This window comes from Aythya marila (genome assembly GCF_965140915.1).
Source record: "Aythya marila genome assembly, chromosome: 16".
Classification (NCBI taxonomy): domain Eukaryota; kingdom Metazoa; phylum Chordata; class Aves; order Anseriformes; family Anatidae; genus Aythya; species Aythya marila.
Window position 1 is genome coordinate 1,496,275 of NC_139057.1, and position 20,265 is coordinate 1,516,539.

The 20,265-nt window shown below is 55.3% G+C and overlaps 1 protein-coding gene and 1 long non-coding RNA gene across 6 annotated transcripts in view; one reads left to right on the forward strand and one right to left on the reverse strand.

Annotated features, from left to right (window-relative positions):
• The window catches only part of LOC309884273, a 31,305-nt gene extending 26,890 nt beyond the window's left edge, over positions 1-4,415 (reverse strand). The window contains exon 1 of the long non-coding RNA XR_014318589.1: positions 4,346-4,415. This is a non-coding gene — a long non-coding RNA (uncharacterized lncRNA). The remainder of the gene's footprint in view (positions 1-4,345) is intronic.
• TNFRSF6B (TNF receptor superfamily member 6b) lies at positions 2,588-11,606 on the forward strand. 5 transcript variants are annotated; one of them, XM_082773060.1, is made up of 5 exons: positions 2,588-2,751; positions 4,867-4,971; positions 6,399-6,777; positions 8,860-9,057; positions 10,844-11,606. In XM_082773060.1, the coding sequence occupies exons 1-5, from the start codon at positions 2,611-2,613 to the stop codon at positions 11,122-11,124; spliced, it is 1,104 nt and encodes a 367-aa protein (XP_082629186.1). In that variant the 5' UTR covers positions 2,588-2,610; the 3' UTR covers positions 11,125-11,606. The 5 variants fall into 5 exon arrangements, with proteins under 5 accessions (XP_082629186.1, XP_082629187.1, XP_082629188.1 ...); XM_082773062.1 differs by lacking the exon at positions 2,588-2,751 and adding an exon at positions 5,721-5,912 and having other exon boundaries at positions 4,595-4,971; XM_082773064.1 differs by lacking the exons at positions 2,588-2,751; positions 4,867-4,971 and adding exons at positions 5,239-5,276; positions 5,721-5,912.
• Positions 11,607-20,265: the final 8,659 nt, after the last annotated feature.

Here is a 20,265-nt window from a genome sequence, read left to right on the forward strand (position 1 = left end):
CGAAAAAGATTTGGAGATACGGTGTCAAGAAGGCAGTAATGCTGATCTCTTGTCCTTTAAAAGGACTCAGTTTTTAACAAGTGTAGCAATAACTATTGTATTACAGGAGTGTTTTTTTTTTTTTTTTTTTTTTTTTTTTTTTTTTTTTTTTTTTTTAAAAAAAAAGACCCTGGAAAAGCAGACTGGGTCAATGCTAATGTTTTGCTCTCAGCAGCTTTGCAACCCCCTTAGCTGCTTCTGAGCAGGTCCCAGCAACTTCTTTTTGGATTCCTGTCTCAGTGCATGTATGTGCTCTAGGCCTGGGCAAGCAGCGGAATAGGAGGTGAGTGAAACCTGGGAGCTGCAACCAGTACGAAATTATTAAATAAGATAGCTCAGTGCTTTGTCTACTCTCCAAAAACCACCTCTGGGAGAACTGCAACTTACTGCTTATGCCACTGGAGGGAAACCACAGCACAGGAGAGGCATGCAAGTGTTCAGTGGCGACCAGAGCTATGAATCTCAGCTGCTTTCTTGTGTCGTGGGAATTGCATTGCACCAGCTTCTCAAGTCTGGTTTTGTGCTGCTGCCTTCTTGCAGGCAGGACAGAGGAATGTAACACGTGTAACAATGATGTGAGAGCAGCCCTCCCTCATGGGCTTGTCCTTATCTGCAGTTTATCTGCTCGCTATTTAATGTTTTAACAGCAGAACTTAACAGTTCTGTCAGTTTGAATCTTCCATGACCCTAGTGTGGTCCTCCTACACGTGCTTAGTGCCGCTTCCTCCCCCGAGATCCCTGCTTCCCCTGGCCCCTTGTAGAGCAGGGTCTCCAGGAACCAGCTGTCAGGATGTGCTGCAAGGGCCAGGGAGCAGTCCCTTGTCATCTTGAAACAAGTTGAATTTACGAGAAGAGACAGAGCTAGTACCTTATTTGATAATGTCCAGAAAGTGAAAACAGGACTGGTTACTAAAATATCCGCATTAATATATGGTGAGAGGAACTGATGCAAACCACTGACTGTTCGTGGAAAGGAAAACCTATGCTGGGCACTCCTTTTGGGTTTTGGGAAGCAAGTGACATAAGAGTTACACATCATGAAGGAAGTAGATATTTATCTCTTTATTGCCCCTGCCTTGCAGTGCTATGACTATATAGCTGTCCTCAATTTTAGTGGTGTGTCACTGAAACCCCCCGCCTCACACACACTTTTTCCTAAATCAAGCTGAAAGAATTCAGAACAGAAACAAAACAACCAGCTCATTAGGAAAGAGATTAACTGTATTCTTGCTTTGGTAAGTGGCTACTTACAGAGAGTGAGGCATTTCCTTGCTTTCCAGGCTTTTCTCTGAATATTAGCAAGAAACCCAATTTTGCAAGAGCAGTTACAAAAACCAATGCTTCTGCACGTCCTGCAGCTCTCAAACGTGTGAAACGACACACGGATGAAGCCAAGCCCATGAGAGCATGATGCTGTATTTTATAAAATATTTCCTCGGGTCAGGAAGGCAGGGCTGAGCAGAGCTGAGCTTTCCCCTGCTCGGGCAGCGATCCCACAGAGCCCTTCTCAGAGGTTTCTTGGTCAAGCAAAAGAAGGGACAGAGAACGAGCAGCTGGAGGTCCTCGTTTCACCAAACTCTTGTCCCCCTGGCAGGAAGAGATTGCCTGGAGAAGCCATTTCTGCCCCCTGGCCATGGTATTTCCCTCTCTAAGAAAATCCATCTGGCACATTTTTGCCATTATTAAATTCCAAACAGAAAGAAATGGTGGTGCTGCCTCGTGGTATGGCGAGAAGCAGATTATTTTCTGTTTGCAGGCGTGCTGCATCCAGCACATGGCACACGGGGACTCCCATAGCGTGCCACCCCAGACCTGCCACCTCCAGCGACTCGCTCACATCCCAGTGACAGCTGTGAGCAGCTTATCACTCTGCTTCATCACCAGCAGCGTGGCACAGGGTGTTAACGTTGCCTTTTTCTAATCTGGGCAGCGTGCCGAGGGAGGCAGCGCAAGAAACAAAGCCATTCAAACTATTTTGAGTAATCCCTCTACAAGTGCTGCGGTGTGACTCTTCATCATTTCAACCAGCTCATAAGTTTGCAAAAGCCCAAGTGATCCGTTTTCTGTTGCAGCTTCTTGGAAAAGTCCAGATGTGTCAGCAAGAGGGCAGATGGCAAGCCAAGGAACCACGCGAAATCCATGGCAGGAAAATTGAGCTCAGCTTTCTGGCCACCAGAAAAGGAAACGCGAGGGAAATGCTGCTGCACTTTGAAATACCAGGCTGTGCTCAGATGGAGGTCTCGCTTCTCCTGCTGGCTAACCTGTACTGTGGGACCCCGTGCTTGAGCCAAACTAGTGAAATCTGAAATTAATTGACACACGGAACTGCTGAGATGCTACACACTAACGAAGCAGAGCCCCCATAGCCCATAGCTCGGAGACTATTTCAAACGGCGTTAGAAATCGCTGGGATTCCTTTGGGGCACTACACGTGCCTGAGATAAACCCGCAGTAAAATTAAACCCAGCTGTAGCATGTTCCCTGACAGGCACATCACTGTTCTGGGCAGACTGCACACGAGCACAGCCCACGGCACGTGGTGCTCTCACCGAACGGCGCTTCCTGCCCTAAATGTTGAGCCCTCTGACTCTCGCTGGAGTTAGGCTGGAAGCTCGGCCGCGGCTTTTTCTGCAGCCGGGCTGGGTAGAAGCTGATCCTGCTGGAAGGAGCTTTAGATTCCTTCTGAATGTTGGAGTTTGCTTCTCTTCCCAGGTAATCATAAACTAGTTTGTTTTGGTTTGTTTCGTAGATTGTGGGTTAGCCCTTGTAGGTTTGATCTTTTGCTGCATTAGGAGCGAAACCCGAGCGGCTTCAGCACCCAGGAGAGGAGTGCAGGAGCTGAGAGCTAGGTCGGGGACAGCTCTTGCCTCTATCCCAAAACATCAGTTTTGGGGTTACAGAAGGCAAATGCTCAAATGTGGTGAAATCTCTGTAATGAGTTGAAAACACATTGGGCTGCTGGCTCCTGAGGAGCAAAACCCCAACATCCTCCGACTTCCACACTGTGACCCCTTAATGCCCCGGTGTGCTTCAGCAGCTCCGCGTTTGTTTTTTGGGGGCAGCGTATGTGATGCAGTTTTGGCTCTTGCCAAACACCTGCTTGGAGAGCCTCTGAGGGTCAAATTCTGCCTCCTTCTTTGAGCTACTGGTGGGGGAAGAGGGCGTTATGGGGCTTATATGATATTAGTTAGATTAGCTCCCCTCAAACCATGTACACCTGGGTTAGATGCAGCACAAGCGACTCCTTAGTGCACCTTCTGGACGTGTCTGTGTGTAAACGTGTCCAGGCAGGGACAGAAGGAGCCCAGCACTTGCAGAAGTAGCAGATGCTCCTCTGTAGGATTGCATTTCAGACCTGTAGGTGTCATTTGGGTAACGCGACTCTAAAGCTGTAACCCTTGGCAGTGGCGTTGGCCCTCCTGGCACAAGGCGGAGTACAAAACTTTCCGAGCTTTTTTTTTTTTTTTTTTTTTCTGCGATTCTGTGGAATATCTGGGCTTTGATGCTCAGAAATGCTGAGTGGCGCTGGCTATGTGACACCGCAGAGGATATCTATGGAAACGGGAGGTGCTTGAGAAAAATACAGATTGTGACAGATGTTGGAGAAGCCTATTTTGAGAGCGTTGGGCTGCTTCTGTAAACAAGCCCTATTCCTGAGTGGAATTCCTCACAGCAGCTGAGACAATGGTGGGAAATGGGTTCAGAGCCCCAGCGTGGGGCAGGCGTGGTACCGAGCGCTGCAGAGAAGGCTCCAGGCCTCTCCACAGACATCAGCCCTGACCTGGGAGCAGTGAGTCTATAAACAGGAATTCCACAGAAAACGGCTGCCGGGAGGATGTTTTAGCCCCTTCGTTGTCTCCCCATGGAGATGGTTGGGCGTTAAGCAACCGTGCTCGCAGACTGCTCGGTGTTTTAGGACACTACGTGCACGCTTTTGAGCGAGGCGGCTGGTGGCTCGCTGCCCTCCCTGTCACTGTCACAGAGGTGGTACGGGTGGTGCTGGGCCCCTCTCGGAGACACCCAGGGATTGTTAAAGCTGCTGAGCCCACAGTGGGCTGAAGGACAGGGGGGCTGCATGATGAGGGTCCTGGGGGGGTCCCGCAGCATCCGCAAGGAGGCCACGGGGGTCCCAATTGAGAGCTGGAGTCCTGAGGGGTGGGCAGGGGAGGAGGATAGGGGGCAACTGTGCCACTACAAGGGGCACAACACGGAAATGTCAGACTTCCCCAGTGAGTCTCTGTGCCTTAGGATGTGCTTTGTGTGTTTGAATTGGGTGGAAAGTTTAAAAAGGAGGGAAAAAGCTCACCTTTTTCTGAAGTAGCTGTCTGCCATCACTGGCGGCTTTGCCCTTCCTCTTCGCAGCCTTTCCTGGTAGGAGAGAAGGTGTCTGAGGGGAAAGGGGAAGGCAGGCTTCCAGGACGGAGCTCGCTGTGCTTTGTGGGGGCACAACGAGGGGCACCCTTGGTGCACAGCACCGAGAAGGCCAAGGCCACGCTTTGCTTCCCCCTGTGCTTGTCAATTTGAGGGGATTCAAGCAGTGGAGGGACCGGGAGCTTCTGCTCCATGGTGTCAGCACCTGGAGCACTTGTGGTGGTGCTCTCTCGCCTCCCAGGCAGGGCAGGAGGATAAAGTCCACCGCTTCTGATGTTTTCCAGCAGCAGCAGCAGCGCCCAACAGGCTACAGCTTTAGCACTCCAGTGTAGCTCTGCTAAGCTGTGCACTGCTAAGGCTGCGCTCAGCCACCACCAAATAAATCCTTGGGGTCGGGGAATGGAGGGCGATGTGCCACCCCTGAGACACCGGGATGCTGACCTGCTCCCCTGCTAGGGGCTGCAGTCCTGCAAGAGCTCGGCTTTTAGCATCGCAGCGGGAGCTGGGTTGTCATCCGCAGAGCTCCGAGAGGGGAAAGCCCGAGCCGTGAGCCCGCTGCAGGCAAGTGAGGGCTCGGAGAGGGGCTGGCAGAGGGCTCAGCCCGGAGGGGACCCGGAGCCCGGTGGGGACCCGGAGCCCGGTGGGGTCCCGGAGCCCAGGGGGGACCCGGAGCCCGGTGGGGACGGCAACCGCGGAGCTGGAAGGGGTGGAGGGGGGGGAATTCGTTCCCACATTTACATCTCGGGAACACAGCGTCCCCGGGGGAATTCCCTGCCGTTCCCCCGGCAAACCCAGAACAAAGCCTTGCGCTTATCGCCGAGAGCTTTGCAGCTGAGCAAACCCCACCTGCTTCCTCGCTCGGGCAGGTAAATAGGGCTGGGGGCTCCTGGGGGGGGAAGGGGGACGCTGCTGGGACCCGCAGAGCCGTCGGACGGACCGGGACCGGGACCGGGACCGGGACCGGGGACAGGCAGGTGCCGGTGCCGGTGCCGGTGCCGGTACCGGGATCCCAGCAGGGTGGGGTGGGGGGGCCGTGCAGCCGTTCCCGTTGAGCAAGAGGGGTCTTCCCCGTTGGGGCGGCGATAAGGGGCTGCCCGCCAGCCGGAGCGGAGCCGGGCGGGGCGGTAAGGATGGGGCCGGCACCGGCACCGGGGGCGGTGGAGATGGGACCGGGGCGGTGCCGGGTCCCAACCCCCCCCCCCCCACCCCCCGCAGCCGGGGGAGGACCGGGAGGAGGGGGACCGGGAGGGGGGGTGGGGGGGCGTCCCGGCAGCCCGCAGCCCGCAGCCGAGCCTCTTCTCTCTTTAAAGGCGGGCGGCGGGGCCGGTGCCGCAGAGCCGAGGAGCCCCCGGGCAGCCGCTTGTCCCCCGTGCCCACCGCTGGAGATTTTCACCCCCCCCCCCCCGCCCCCTTTCTGACGGCCCCGTTTCTCGTCGCGGTGCTCTGAAGCCCCCGGTGCTATGCTGGCCCCCCACCCGCCGAGGCTGATGCGGCCGCTCCGGGTAAGGTGCCCCCGGGGGGGATTTGGGAAGGGACGGGGGGGAGAAAGGGGCTCCGGGTCCCCCCCCCCCCGCCCCTCCCTCAAAGCTGGGTTTGGGGGAAGGCTCCGGGCACGCGGGGGGTTGAGGAGCTCCCTGCTGCTTCCCGACTTGCCGAGGAAAGCCTGGACCTTGCCCCGTGCAGCTGGGAGCTTCCTGGAGGGAAGAGGAGGAGGAGAGAGGGCTGCGGGTGCTGGTGGTACTGGGAGGCAGCAAGGGGCTGGTGAGGGCTGGGAGGTGTCTGGGGAGGATGCTCGGCTCCCTGGCTGCATGGTGGGGGGGCTCCGGGTCCCGCTGCTGCTTTCCTTGGGGGCTGGGGAGAGAAGCAGGTGGGAGAGCGAGCCCCTGCTTCGGGGGTGCTCACAGCGGTGGGGACGCAGCGGGCGCCTTCGTGGCTTCTGCCTCTGCCAGAGGACGGGCAGAGGCCAAGAGCTCCTCGCTGTGTTGCAGTGGGTGTTTGCCCCTCTCCTCCTTCTCCTGGCTGAGCTGAGCTCCGGCTTGCAACCCACCTACCAGTGGAGGGACGCCGAGACGAACGAGAGGCTCACCTGCCAGCAGTGCCCGCCGGGGACCTTCGTGGCACGGCACTGCACCAGGGACAGGCAGACGGAGTGCGAGCCCTGCCCGGAGCTGCACTACACCCAGTACTGGAACTACCTGGAGAAGTGCCGCTACTGCAACGTCATCTGCGAGGAGAAGCAGGTGGAGGTGCAGCAGTGCAATGCCACCCACAACAGAGTGTGCCAGTGCCAGGAGGGCTACTATTCGGAGATGGAGTTCTGCATCAGGCACTCCGAGTGCCCTCCGGGCTCCGGCGTCGTGAAGCCAGGTATGTATCCTTGCATGATTGCAGCCGTGTGCGTGCTTGCAGGGCTCCTATTGCATGCCCAGATCACTGCTGGAGATAAAAAACAAGGAGAAAACCAGCAGCCAGTGATTCCCTGAAGTTTGCTTCACTCCCTTTTTGCTTAGCAGCGCAGTGTTGTCCTTGCAGGTGCAGGAAACCGCTCGTGGCCAGCTCTGGGGAGAGATTTGCTTGGCTTTCCTCTGCTTTCCCTTGCTTCCTCTGCACACCCCAGCAGCATATTTAGGAGGGACGTGGTGATCCCGAGCTGTTGGCTTCACCTGCTGCCGCAGGCAGACCCAGACAGCTCTAGGAAGTGATTCACGGTTCCTCTCGCAGCAGCTTGCCCGGGTGCATGGGCTCCGAGCAGGTGGAAAGCTTTTGGTGGCTGCTGCTGGTTTGTTATTGTTTGGCCCGTGCTGGCGGGCAGCTGAGGAGTTGGAAATGCTAATTACCTGGACTAAAAAGGGCTGTTTATGATATAATGGCAGGGCTGGTGGACATATGCAGTTCTGGAGCTGGGCTTTGTGGTTTTAATTGAGTAATTTGGATGGGCTCCATTTAAAACACAAAATAGATCAATGGGAAAGGTTCCAGGACACTTACATGAGTCTTACTGCAATCCTTTCTAGGGGAGATTTGCAAATCTCCAATTCTATCCCCTGACAAGGTGTGAGTCATGGTGTTTTAGGGGAGTTATTTTTCCATTGTTTGTCTGGTCCCTTGGTTGCCTTCATCTGCTTGTGTATATGCCTTCTAAAAATACAATTTACGTGCAGGCATATGTTTTCCTCTCACTCTCCCCTGAGTCACCAGTGTCTGGTCTCTGGAAACCACAACCGAGCATAATAAGATCAGCAAAAGCAGGAGCCTTACTTCATGCTTTGAAGCTGAGGCTTTTGGAGTCCTTCCATGTGTGACACAGGAGAGCTGCGGGCTCGGCTGCTAGATAAAGAATACCTGTTGTCTTCTGACAGTGATTAAGGTTGAGTTCTGTGGTTCAGTTTTCTCTGTAGGACGTCAGCGTTACAAAATGTGATGACTCAGCAGAGATGACCTAGGTCTCCAAACAACACTGGAAAATCCTTTGCCTCATGCATCGGATTAGGCTGGAGGGCTGGTTGTGGGCCTGAGGACTCATGTGAGCAGGCTGGGACATTCGAGGAGAAGCAATATTTTTAATGATTTACTATTAATTTGTTTGCAAATGGCCTCCTCTGGGGGGAATTATGGCTCTGCAGGAAGGGCAGAGCATCCAGTGTAGGGAGGCCGAGTGCTGGGGCTGTGAGTGCTCCTGTCTGCCTGGGGACACCAGGGCAGGGGGACATCAGCATGGACCCTGCAACTTCAGAGCGGTGACTCCAGAACTGTGGGCAGACTTTGCTGGCCTTCGGGCTGGATGATTTCTGTGGTCCAGGCAGGGTTCCTCTGGGGACATCGCTTCTCTTGGATTTCCCATTTGCAAATCGTGCTGGGATCACCTCAGCTGCCTGGGACATCTCTCCCAGCCAGAGCAGTGGTTGGGACATGGTAGAAGCCTTGCTCTTAACTAGCTGTATGGTTGGAGGTGCAAACGGGGACTGATGTTGTCCCCATTCGGGCCGTTCCCTCCAGCAGCACGAGGGCAGCCTGGGCACAATCCCACGAGCACGCTGCTGCCCTTGGGATGCGGCGCTGGCTCTGGCCCCAAGCCCTTCCTGGGAAACTGCAGCGCTGCAAAACCAAGCAGAGCCTTCGAGCTCTCAGCAACTTTTACTTTCACTTGGCCAGCGGCCTCCCAGCCCGCAGTGAATCAAAGGGCTGCTTTGGCAGCCAGCTCCCGGCTGCCCCAGCTGGCGGCGGTGGCCCACGAGGCCAGCAGCCCCTTCCAGCAGCAGATGGGACATCATCTCCTCCCGGCACCTGCCGAAGCCTTTGGCATCACCGCCAGGGGATGGTTGGGACGAGCATTAATTGCTCTTTGCCCCACAGCTGGCTGCACGCCTTTAGGTGCTTCTTTCTTGCTCCACCTCGTGCCCCAGTGCATGGTCTGGGGGCGCCTCCTGATGTCCCCGTGTGCCCCCGCAGGTACCCCCTTTGAGGACACCCAGTGCCGCAGGTGCCCCCGCGGCTTCTTCTCCTCCAGCTCCAGCACCGAGCCGTGCCAGCCGCACCAGGACTGCGCTCAGCAGGGGAAGGTGATCAACGTGCAGGGAAATGAGTACCACGACACCCTCTGCACCTCCTGCAGGGCGCACGGGAGGAGCAACAGCACCCAGGGGCCAGGTGAGCGCCAGGGGCCGGCCGAGCTGGCAGCGGTTCTCCGTGGGTGGAGGGGGAGATGCCAGGAACAGGGTGGGAGTGAAATTCCTGGCTTCTTTTACCACATAGATGCAAAGTGAGGCCAAGTACCTTCTGTAAAAGTACAGAGTGATCTGTGATTCAAGTACAGGACGCGAAACACAACCCGTCCTCCCTCCCGGCCGGGGTGAGCCGCGGGTCAGGTTCAGGTGAGGACGGAGCGTGGGGCTTAGGCAACAGCCACGGCTCAGCCGGCGCACGTGCAGGCTCCTCTTCCTCGGGAACAAAGGGTTGGCAGCGAAACCCTCTGGGCTGTGACAGTGACTTCACTACCCGGGGATGGCAGCGCGTGGGCAGCGGCGGCGGTCATTTGCCTGGCGGCGGCTGCTGGCAGCTGTGTTAGCAGGCACGGGACACAGGGTGCGCCGGTGGAGCTGCTGTCACCTCCCTGCCCTCCTGCCAGGTTTTCGGGCTGTTTCCAGGAAGCTGTTACTGCAGCCTGACCCTTGTCACGTGCGTGTCGAATGGAGCAAGAGTACAAGGCTCCGCAGAGCCGCAGCGTGGCTTGGATTTTGGCCTGTTGCATGAAAGAGGAGAGGCGCGTGCGGGCTGGGTCACGGTGATCCCACGATGTGGTGCTGAGCCTCAGAGGAGGCTGCTGATGGGGCAGGAGCCTTCAGTTATAGCAGAGGAGGGGGAGAGAGTGATGGGCTGCTCCATAACACACACCCCATGGGTACAGGGAGCGAGCACCCTCATCTAAGTGACTTTTCACATGCAAGCTATCTTGGGGGTCTGGAACTGTGGGTGGGAGTGGCATCCATCCCATACACCCAGCTGATATACAGGGAGAAGAGGTTGAGGCGGGTGCCGGCGAGCCTTTCCCATGATACAGGAGCTGCTCCTGCTGTGCCAAGGCGGCGTGGGAGAGGAGCTCCCCTCTTCCAGCTCTCTCCCTCCCCGCAGCTGGCACAGTTTTCGCCTGGCCACCCTCGCAAGCACCTGGGCTTGCGCTGGAGCAAGCGGGGGGAAATCTCCACCGTCGGCACGAGCACTGAGTGAGGGAATGAGGGAGGGGGGCAGCCAGGTGAGAGCTGCTTGAGCAGCATGTGCACTGCCTTGCCTTGAGCAACAGCACCCACGTCTGGAGCAGGCTTGGAGTTATTTATAGGGTGAGGAGAGCCCTGAGCAACGGGAGCAGGGTGGTGCCTCCAGGTCCCATTCCCCGGGTGAGTTCACCCGGCGGGGAAAGCGTGCAAGCACTTGCGTGTGTCTGCTGCAAGGCAGTTGCTGGAATAATGAAATGCAACCAGTGACGCCGTGCCCAGTTTGCACTGGCGCAGAACTGGGTCTTCTTCTCCCTGTGCAGTGGCTCTGGGTGTCTGCATTTTCTGGAGCAGCCTCCCGGGGTTGGGAAGGGGACTGGGAGCAGGTCCCCTGGCCGGGCTCTGGGCTGCAGAGCTGTGCCCAGGTCAGGACAGCCACCCGTGGAGAGGCTTGGTGGCACTGCCAGCTTGTCCCTTGCTTCTACCTGGTGACAGAGCCCCCACACAGGCTGCCCAGAGAGGTTGTGGAGTCTCCCTCCTTGGAGATCTTCAACCTGGACGTGATGCTGGGTGCCCTGCTCTGGGTGGCCTCACTTGGGCAGGGGTGGGACCAGAAGCACCCAGGGGTCCCTTCCCACCCCAGCCATGCTGGGACTCTGCTGCCAGCTCTCCTGGTGCCCCACAGCCACCTTCCCCCTAACCTCCAGGTGTTTTTCACCCCCCAGCTCCAGGAGACGAGGACTGCGAGCAAGCCATGATCGACTTCGTGGCGTACCAGAACATTTCCCCGAAGAAGCTGAAGCGCCTGCAGCACATCCTGGACGGCTCGCTTAAGAAGGAGGTGTCAGAGAAAAAGGCGCTCATCCAGGAGAAATTCAGGGCCTTCCTCACCCACCTCAAGGAGGGGAACCCCGCGGTCACCAAGGAGCTGCTCGAGGCGCTGCGGGCCACCAAGCTGCACGCAATAGAGAGGGAGGTGCGGAAGCGCTTCCTCTCCTCTAATTAGAACACAGACTGAACTCTGAGGGTGGTTTTTGTTTTTGTTTTGTTTTTAATTTCTCCCTTTTTGTTGTTGTTGTTTTACTGTGGCTTCGTTAATTTATTACTCTTTCCAAAAACTAACTTGAAATGCAGCACAGAGCTGAGCGAGGGGCGAGCTGGGGGGTCCCAGCTCATCCGAAGACAAACACCACCAGGGTCATTTTTCTGGAGGAGGAGCCTGGTCCTCTGTTTCAGGCTACTCTCTGGCTTAGCTTTAAAGTGTGTGGTTTTGGTTTTGTGATGTAATTATTTAACAGTATTTCCCACAGAGGACTCACTTGCTTTCGTCACGCTCTGAGAAAGCAGTCGGCTGCTTGAGGCGCAGGGGGTGGAAGAGACACCTCAAGTCTGTGGTACAGCTGGCTTTGAATTTATTTCTGAACTACCTGGTTTTATACTGTATGTGAGATGTTTTCTAAAGAAACAAACCAAAGAAGTTATTTTATTACATGATTCTCTGTCACTGGAGTCCTTTCCTGGCCTCGGTTGGAGGGGAGAGGCAGTGCCTTTCCCCTGCCCAGGCTCTGCCCGTGCCTCACCCCCTGGTCACACACCACCAGCCTCTCACAAAAAGTGACCGTGTACACAAAAAGCCACTGCACGCAGCATGGTGTTGCCCTAAGAGCAGCTGTGTGCATAAAACACCCATGGGTGCAAAGCAGCAGTGCAAACACAGTGACCCTGCACACAGAACGGGGCCATCCACAATAGGATTTGCACCTCCAGCAGGGCCGGGACCCAGCACACCTTTCAGGTCACCGTGGCCGTGTCACCACACAACCAGGTCTGTCCCCACGATGGCCCATGCGTGCCTGCTGACCGCGGGGCTCTTCCTTCAGCCTTGCGGTGTCGCTTAGGGAAGTCACCAAGGGTGACCCTGTCAGGGTGACCCACCCTGTGACAGCGATGACACAGAGCCTTCATCTTCCGCCTCCGAGAAGTTTGGCTTTTTTTATGGCTCTTTTGCAGCTGAGCGCTTGCCAGGAATAGTTTGTGGTTCAAAAGCAGAAAATTCGCCCCCGGCCCGTAGCTGTTCAAAGCGCCCTGAAACATGTGCTGGGTGGGACTGCCCCCACGCTTCCCACACGAGGGGAAGGCTGCCCGAAGGGATAGGGAGGGGATTTTGGCCTCCCTGCTGCTGCCCACAGCTGCAGCTCTTCTGTGCAGACACCAAGTGTGACTCCTGCCAAGCCCACGGCAGCAGGCATGTGGTCGAGGCACTGGGCAGAGAGGCGAGGAGGCCGTGGTGGCACCCAGGGCTCCCCGTGTGGGGACACGGAGGTTTTGCAGCATGTCAGTGCACCCAGAGGTGGCAGGGAACGGCCTCCCTGTGCTGGCCTCACCACCCCGGCCTCCTGAAAGGTGTGTTTGACGTCAGAGGGATAACAAGCTGGTAATGGTTATCAGCTGTACGGCCACACGGAGGGCAGCCAGCTCAGGCCCCGGGCTCCTGCTTCTCGCAGCCATGACGTGGCTCCGTGCGAGGCCAGCTCGGAGCAGGCGCCAGCAGCTTGAAGGCCGAGCTGCTTGGCCCCGGCCATGTCCAGCCCCAGGCCTTCTGCTGGCACAGAGTTGGGCTTTTTTTTTCTGAGTTGTCTGGTTTTTGTTGTTTTTTTTTTTTTTTTTCTTTTGGACACCAGGACTGTTCTGTCTGCACAAACCCTTTGTCCTTTCCAATAGAGCAAATGCAGAAGCTGCTTTCGTAGCCTTGCTGTCACCCAGGGGGCTGCAAGACCTCAGGAATCTTGCAAAAATCCCGTGTGTAGGTGCACGAGGAGAGCCGTCCCGCTCATCCCCATGGCCCCTGAGGCCCCAAACCATGTTCCCTGCTGCTCCACGGCTGCAGCCTGAGGACGGTGAGCTGCTGCCATTCCCACCACCCCGCTCCAGGGGCTGGGAGAGGCAGGGGATGCCCTGCAGCACCCGGCAGCTCAGGAGTGTGGTGCCTGGTTCTGGCTCTTCCCAGCCACCTTCCAAACACCCCGATGTTGTTGATCTTGCCCCATTGGGGTGCCCTGACCTGGCTGGTGCTGTGCCAGCCCAGCACGGGGAGGCCGCAGTGTCCCTTTGCACATTTTCCAGGCAGGCAGCGTGTGTGGGGCACCGGGACAGCTTCCAGGCTGTTTATGGGAAGCGCGAGCCCTCCCTGCTGAGCCCCATGCTGATTTAGTCAGAACTGCTGCGTGATGAAGTGTCCCCTCGTGTGGGCTTGGAGATAACGTGATGGCGTGGGATTTTTCTGGTAAATCCTGACCTTTACTACAGTGCCCAAACACACCAGCACGTGTATGTGGGCTGGTTTCCAGGAAATCTGCTTTGTTGCAAAATCTTGCACGAGTTTTGTGGTGCCACAGCGGGTGGCACTCCCCGCACGCCCGGGTAACACCAGTTTCCTGCTGCCCACCACCAGGCACGGACCCCGTGAGGACCTAACCATAAATGTAATTACTCACAAAGGTGAAATAACGCAGAGGATAAAACCCCCCTCTGGTTTTCACTGAAGTTTCCAAAGCCCAGAGAGAGAAGAGGAACCGTCGGCAGCGGGCGCGCTCTTCTTCCTGGTAATTTAAATGACTGTTTTCCTCATAAGCTGTGGCCAAGGATGAGTACATGGTAACATTTAAGTGTGGCCATAGCTCTCCCCCAGGGATGACTCAGATATTTAGCACACAGAAGACAATTTCCCCAAACACCGTGAGCACTCCATAAAAGCCCCGAGGCCGTGCCGTTCTCCGAGCAGGGCTTCCCTATCACCCGATACTGTTAAAACAGGAAAAAAAAAAAAAAAAAAAATCAAAAAACACAAAACACGTCCCGTGGGATGGTGCTGAGGCTCGTGGTCCCGCCGCAGGCAGGTGAGGTGCTGACTCACGGGCCCAGAGCCCGCAGCCCCGCTGCAGGAACCTACTTGCTCGCTGCAGGAGCGGCTCGAACACGTCTCGGCTCCAACGCAAGAGGGGCACCCTGCGTGTGCTGGCCTGGCGCTCAGGGGGGTTGGAACGGGGCTGGGTGAATGATTAATGTTAGCTGAAGGAGTCGGTGGAAGTTTTTCTAGTGAGGTCACACGCTGCTGGCCTCCATCCTGACATCGTTGGGGAGGGAGGCCGGGAGTGCTAGCGGAAACCCGGGGGGAATTCTGGAGGTGTGCAGCTGGAATGCGAGTGGGGCAGGCTCGTAATCCTGCTTGTCAAAACAGACACCAACCGGCCCCGGCCCTGAGGTTGCAACCACATCACAGGTTGGTTAAAGTCACTCTCCTGCCTGCCAATTTCCCCACATTCTGCGTCTGATGGAGGTGGCTTCTTGCTCCCTGCATCCTCTCCTGCTGGATGTGCTCAGCCCTTGGAGCTGCTGTGTGGTGCGCTGAGCTCCCCAGATCCCGTGGGAGGGGATGTGAGGCATGTGGACACACACCACGCTCCTCTGAATCTGCCCACTGTGATTCCCAAGAGGCACTGATTTTATCTCTTTTAAAAGTATGCATCTTTTTTTTTTTTTCTTTTGATCGTAGGGTTTTTTCTCCTGATGGTTATCACCCGCTGCATGCCCACGCTCTCCCTGCTGAGCCCCATCCCTCGCTGTGCCTGGCGGTTCTGCAGAGCTGTGCCCTGATGGTGGGACCGAGCTCTGCAGGAGGACAGGGTCGGTGTGCTGGGGGGAGGAATCGGCCGTGTCAGAGCAGGAGCAGGGAGAGCAGAGGGTGCAGCACCAACCAGCCCGAGCTCCTCAAGGGTACCTGGACCAAGGTGCCAAAGAACAAGACCCCAAGGACCATGGCGTGGGTGCAGATCTTCCTGCACTTGTTTCTGTCTGAGCCTCCCATGGCTTTCATCTTGTGGTCTCAAAACAAGCAGGAGAGGCAGAAGAATCATCCCTGCTTGTACCAACCCCCCCGTGTCACCGGTGAGCGCCTTGGTCACGGTGCCACGAGCCTCGGGCACACATGGTCACCCTTCATCCCTCTGCCCCAGTTTCATTCCCTTTTCAGTTTATAACTTCTGTTCCCCTTTGTGTTCAAAGAGCTTCCTGAAACTGGGATAGCTCAAAGATTGAATGAGAGGCGGCACAGCAACTGTGAGCTGTTCCCAGCCTGGGCTGGTCGGACAGACGGAGCCGAGGCCTCCAGGCAGCCCTGCAGCAGGCTCCACGGGCCCCCCAGGAAAGGGCAGGAGCCAGCCCCATACCTGTAAACCCCAGCCAGCCAGAGCCAGGTCAAACCCCACCACCTATTCGCTTTTCCTCATATTTTATTTAATGAAACAAGAATTTTAGCCTTGTGTTGACCAAAACTGAAACCTGTCTGAGGAATCCTTTTATGAGAATGAGAAAGCAGTTAATGAGAAGGAAACAGTTTGGTATGTTGATGTTACTCCCTAAAAAGAAGCTCAGGCACTTGGGCAGCCTGAGGACTTCACAGGCATTGCTGAAGGGTCCCCACTTTGGATCTGTGTCTGTCTTTCTTTTTCAAAAAATAAAATTTTTGCTGTCTGCTGCGGTGTAAATCAAGAACAGGTGACTCTCCTTCATCCACGCTCTCCCTAGGTGGATTCAGCTGTTCGTTTGCGAGTATTAATACCCAGCAGACTCGGTCAGACAGTGCTGCAGCAGTGAGTCAATAGCTAAAAAGGGAGCTAAAGAAATATTTGTGTAACGTTTATTTTCAAGAAGCCTTGGATCTGGTTTCTTGCAGCAGCTACAGAGTGCAGTGCTGCGGCTCTCATTCATCTCCACTGAGCTTCCAAGCGGGTGCTGGGAGTACAATTGTCCTTTACAGAGCCTCTTGCTTTGGAAGAGGTCACTTACAGGAATTTGTCCAGCAAATAGGGTCACATCTGAAGCAGATTCCTTGTATTTTCAGCCATTGTTTGGATCCCCTGTTTGTTCCCAAGGTACTTAGCTCGTAACACTCAGGTCTTGGTCTGGGCACTGTCTCCTCTTAGCTTGAATAAAAACAGAATACATTAGTAAGCCTTCTGATGCCCTTTAGCTTACATCAGTTTTCTGGGAAACATGCTCAGAAAGCTTGGAATGACTACAGCTACAACATCCTTACACAACACCCTCGCTGCTTAGAACCACAAACGCTTCATACACTGCATTCCAGGTCAACACAAAACAGGGGTCTTCCCAAAGCCATTATTTGCTCAGCCTTTAAAAACATTGGCATTTTCCAGCTTGCACCACACCAGGGAGCCCAGTGTTACGTGACTAAGCAGCACCACGAGCCAGCGAGCTGGCATCGCCCCGCTGCCGGCCCTTGCACCGCTGTGTGCCGGTCCTGCGCCCACCCCATGCCAGCTGTGACCCCCAGCTCATTTTGGGGCTTTCCCAGCTGCTCTGGCCATAGCGGACCTCCAGCTGTGCCGTGACTTAGCTGTGAGCCAGGGGAGTGGAGCCGGGAGACTTGGTCATTTTTCTATGGAAGCGCAGGGAAGGATGACTTCCCAGCTATCTCTGCAAGCGCATGAGGTCAGTGGGATGTGCGCCGGGCGGCCGGCGTGCTGCTGCTCTCAGGCTCGCGGGCTGCAGGGTGTTCTCAGCTCCAAAGTCTAGGTTAAGGTTTGGAGAAGTCAGCCCAGCCTCAGCGACACGCTGCGATGTGGTGTGATCGGGGAATCGAGCAGATTCCCCGATGCTGGTTTCTATTTCTGTCCCTACTTCCTTCCGCGACGCTGGAGGTTTGTAGGTGTTATTGGACTTTGCCTGGCCTTCCCAGAAGCAAACGGAGGAATATCTCATTGGGGAACTCGGCAGATAAGAATAGCCCGTGTGCATTCCCCACTTCGCAACTCTTGAGCCTCAAGGAACAGATCCGACCTGACGGGATCCAAAACAAATCCTTCCTCCCCTCGGTTTTGTGTCAGGCGCTGAGAGTGACACCAACGCACCAGCCGCCCAGCCCGTGACTCAGCACCTCTCCTCTGAGATCCCCTGCCCTCTGATACAGCAGCAGCACTCATCTGCTTATTAAGTCTTTCCCAGGCTGGGGCATGGAATATCTTGTGATCCTGCCTCTTCTCATGGCACAGAGATGAGCTGTCAAAATTTCCACTGCTCTGACAACGTGGGTGCGGGCTGGGGAGCGCTTCATCCTTCAGCAGACGAGGCTGCGGGCGCTCGGTGCTTTCAGCCCTGCCACAGGTGCCCAGCCGCCTTTGCTCCCTCTGCAGGAGGTGAAATCCAGTGAAAATCCAGAAATCCAGGCTTGCTGCCAAAAGCGTGATGGCCGCTGGATGTGGGTGTTGCACACAGCCTCAAATACGAGCCTCAAATACAGCCTCAAAGCCTTGCTCAGCGTCAGAGGAGCACGGTCCTTCACCAGGGCAGGATAAGCCCTGGCTGTTCCCCGGGCACAAAAGCAATGAGCAATGGGTTTTGGTCACAGAATGGGGGCACCCCATAAACCCCATAAATCCCAGAGAGAAACACAGGGGCTGCTGTTGTGCTGCTCTGAATCCTACTGCTTAAACGGGGAGGCAGTGAGGAGGTGCTCCTTGTAACTCTTGTTCCTGGCGACAAATTCCTTATTCCCCTTTATAGCACCCAGTATTTTGGGAGCGTGTGACTCCAAAAATAGTGCTGAAGGAAATCAGCAGGAGCAGCAGTGCCGGGTTCGCTGACTTCTGAGGACTTGGAGGAGTTCCTGGCTGGGAACTGAACCAGAGCACAGGGAACCCTGCAGGTTTCTGCTTCAGGAAAATGCTGAAGGACCCGCTGAAGCTTATGGTGAATGCAGTTTGTCCTTGGAGCACTCCTTACAGTGCACACGAAAATAGGCTTCTTCAGGCTGGACAGAAGTGGAATTAGTGCCTCCAAACAAAAGGCAGGCCACAAAAATCAGAGGGCTGGAGGCTGGGGGTGACCTGACAGCAGCCTGCCAAGGCCTGAAGGGGCTGCAGGAAAGGTGGAAGACGGCTTTTTATTGGGGAGATAAACGATAGGACAAGGGGTAGCAGTTAAACCCAAAGAAGACAGCTTTAGATGAGGCACAAGGAAGAGATTCTTCCCTCTGAGGGTAGCGAGGCCCCGGCCCAGGCTGCCCAGAGGAGCTGGGGGTGTCCCAGCCCTGGGGGTGCTCACGGCCAGGCTGGATGGGGCTGGGGGCAGCCGGGGCTGGTGGAGGGGTCGTGTCCATGGCAGGGGCAGGAGCTGGGTGAGCTCTAAAGGCCCTGCCAACCCAAACCCATCTGTGGCTCTGTGAAATATGCAGCCTGCCATCCATCCGGGTGAAGGAGGTATGCCTGGCATGCTGGAGCTTCCACTCACAGCACTGGGCTGTCCCCGGGGAAAACAGCAGCACTGCAGCACCCGTGTAGCTGCTTGCTTTGCCCAAAAATCAGACACCAGGCGAGAATGTGAGGAGCTGCAGGAACCGTAGGAAGCAGCAGGAGAGGGATGGAGGGAGACATGCAAGCTGTAAGCTCCTGAATGGCTTCACAAAGCCAGTGCCATCTATGGCCATGCACCGAGCGATGGCATTACTCACGAGCTGGGAGTGTTGGTAAGGTCACACGTTCTTCCAGCAAGGATTTTGTTTTAAGGAAAGAATTTTGCCAACCTGTGACTTCTGAAGCAGATAGATCTGCTGCCTCATCTTCACACTTACTAGTTGGTGGCATGTGCAAACTGGGTTGTGGGGAAGGGGAAGCTGCTGCAAAGGCGTCGGTTCCTCCTGTGTTCCTGACATCCTTGAAAAAAAAAGATGGGGGTAACGTGGGGTTTGTTCTGAATCAGCAACCTTCAGCTTTAAGGAAAGACAGCACAACTGACTAGGAACGAGGAGATTCCTTCTAAGCCCAGAAAGTGTGCTTTTTTTGTTTGTTTGTTTGTTTAAAAATAAATGTCAGGCAGAATTCCACAACCGAGTAAGTCATTGCAAATCCTCCTCATTCTTGTCTGATAAGAACCCAGCTTACGGAAGAAATGTGGGTCACTTTTTCCCCAGTGACGTTGCAAACTGCACTCTCTGTCCAAGTTCAGTGCGCCAGTCCTCAGTCATTTTCCTACATGAGGTTCCAATTACTTTAGTACTGAGTTGCTTTCATCAGAAAATGTAATTTGCACTCGCTTCTGAGGTAAGGAGTGTCACGGGTGAAGACTCTCGTGATTAGATTTAAGCTGTGCAGATGAAATGGTATGAAAGCAGGGGGCTGGGGCTACATTCTTGTGAACTTGTTCTGGATACAGAAAGAAAACAAACAAAAAAAGCCTAAGAATGTCTACAGAAACTAATGGAAAGCCCCCAGTAGCTGTCACGGAAGCTGGTTTTACCAGAGGAGCAGTAAAACAACTCTTTGACGTAGTTCAGAAGCACAAGAAGCAAAACTGAGGGGCGATGCTGCAGGAAATGCCTGAGGTCCCGCAAACAAAGCAACATGTATGTTATATACCAGGAATGTCTCGCTTGGGATTTCCAACTTCAAGTAAGTTAATTACAAGTTCCCAGTGTGAAAAAGCACCTGCTGTAGTTTCCTCTGGCATTCTTTATCCTGAGAAGAGCTCTCCACTGCCTCTTATCTCCCTGGAGACAAACTCGAGCCAGATTTTAACAGCAAACTGTGCCAGAAAGGAGTTAGGGAGGGCATCCAGTCTACACCCTGCCTCCGTGGCAGGGTCAGTCCAGCCAAGTTTTTTTGTTTGTCACTTCTCCAGGTTGTTTTGGGGAAACCTGTAGACAAATCCTTGGGGGCGCTTCTTTCAGTCTCTGAAAACGGGCCCAAGACTGAAGGCAAACTGTGCTTTTTGGGGGAAAAGCTGACAAAGGCAGCTGCAGGCAGAGGCAGAACCCGCTTCCCTCCACGCCTGGGCACCGCTGCCTGTGGCTGCCAGTCAGATGCCATCTGTGTTAATCGGATTTATTTAACTGATTATTTGAAGGGACAATGATGAAGACCAGTGACGGTTCCACCCTTTGCTTTTCCTAGCAGATCCCTTTAGAGGTTCCCTCCTTGCATAACGCTTGCCAGCAGCGAAGTCCCATGATCCTGATTCAACAAGTGAAATGCCTGAATCAAGTCAGAATCTTTTAGGAACTTTGATCTAGGATTTTAGCCGAGGACTGTTTTAACTGTAAACCCACAATGGGGGGGTGGGGGGGGGGGTTATA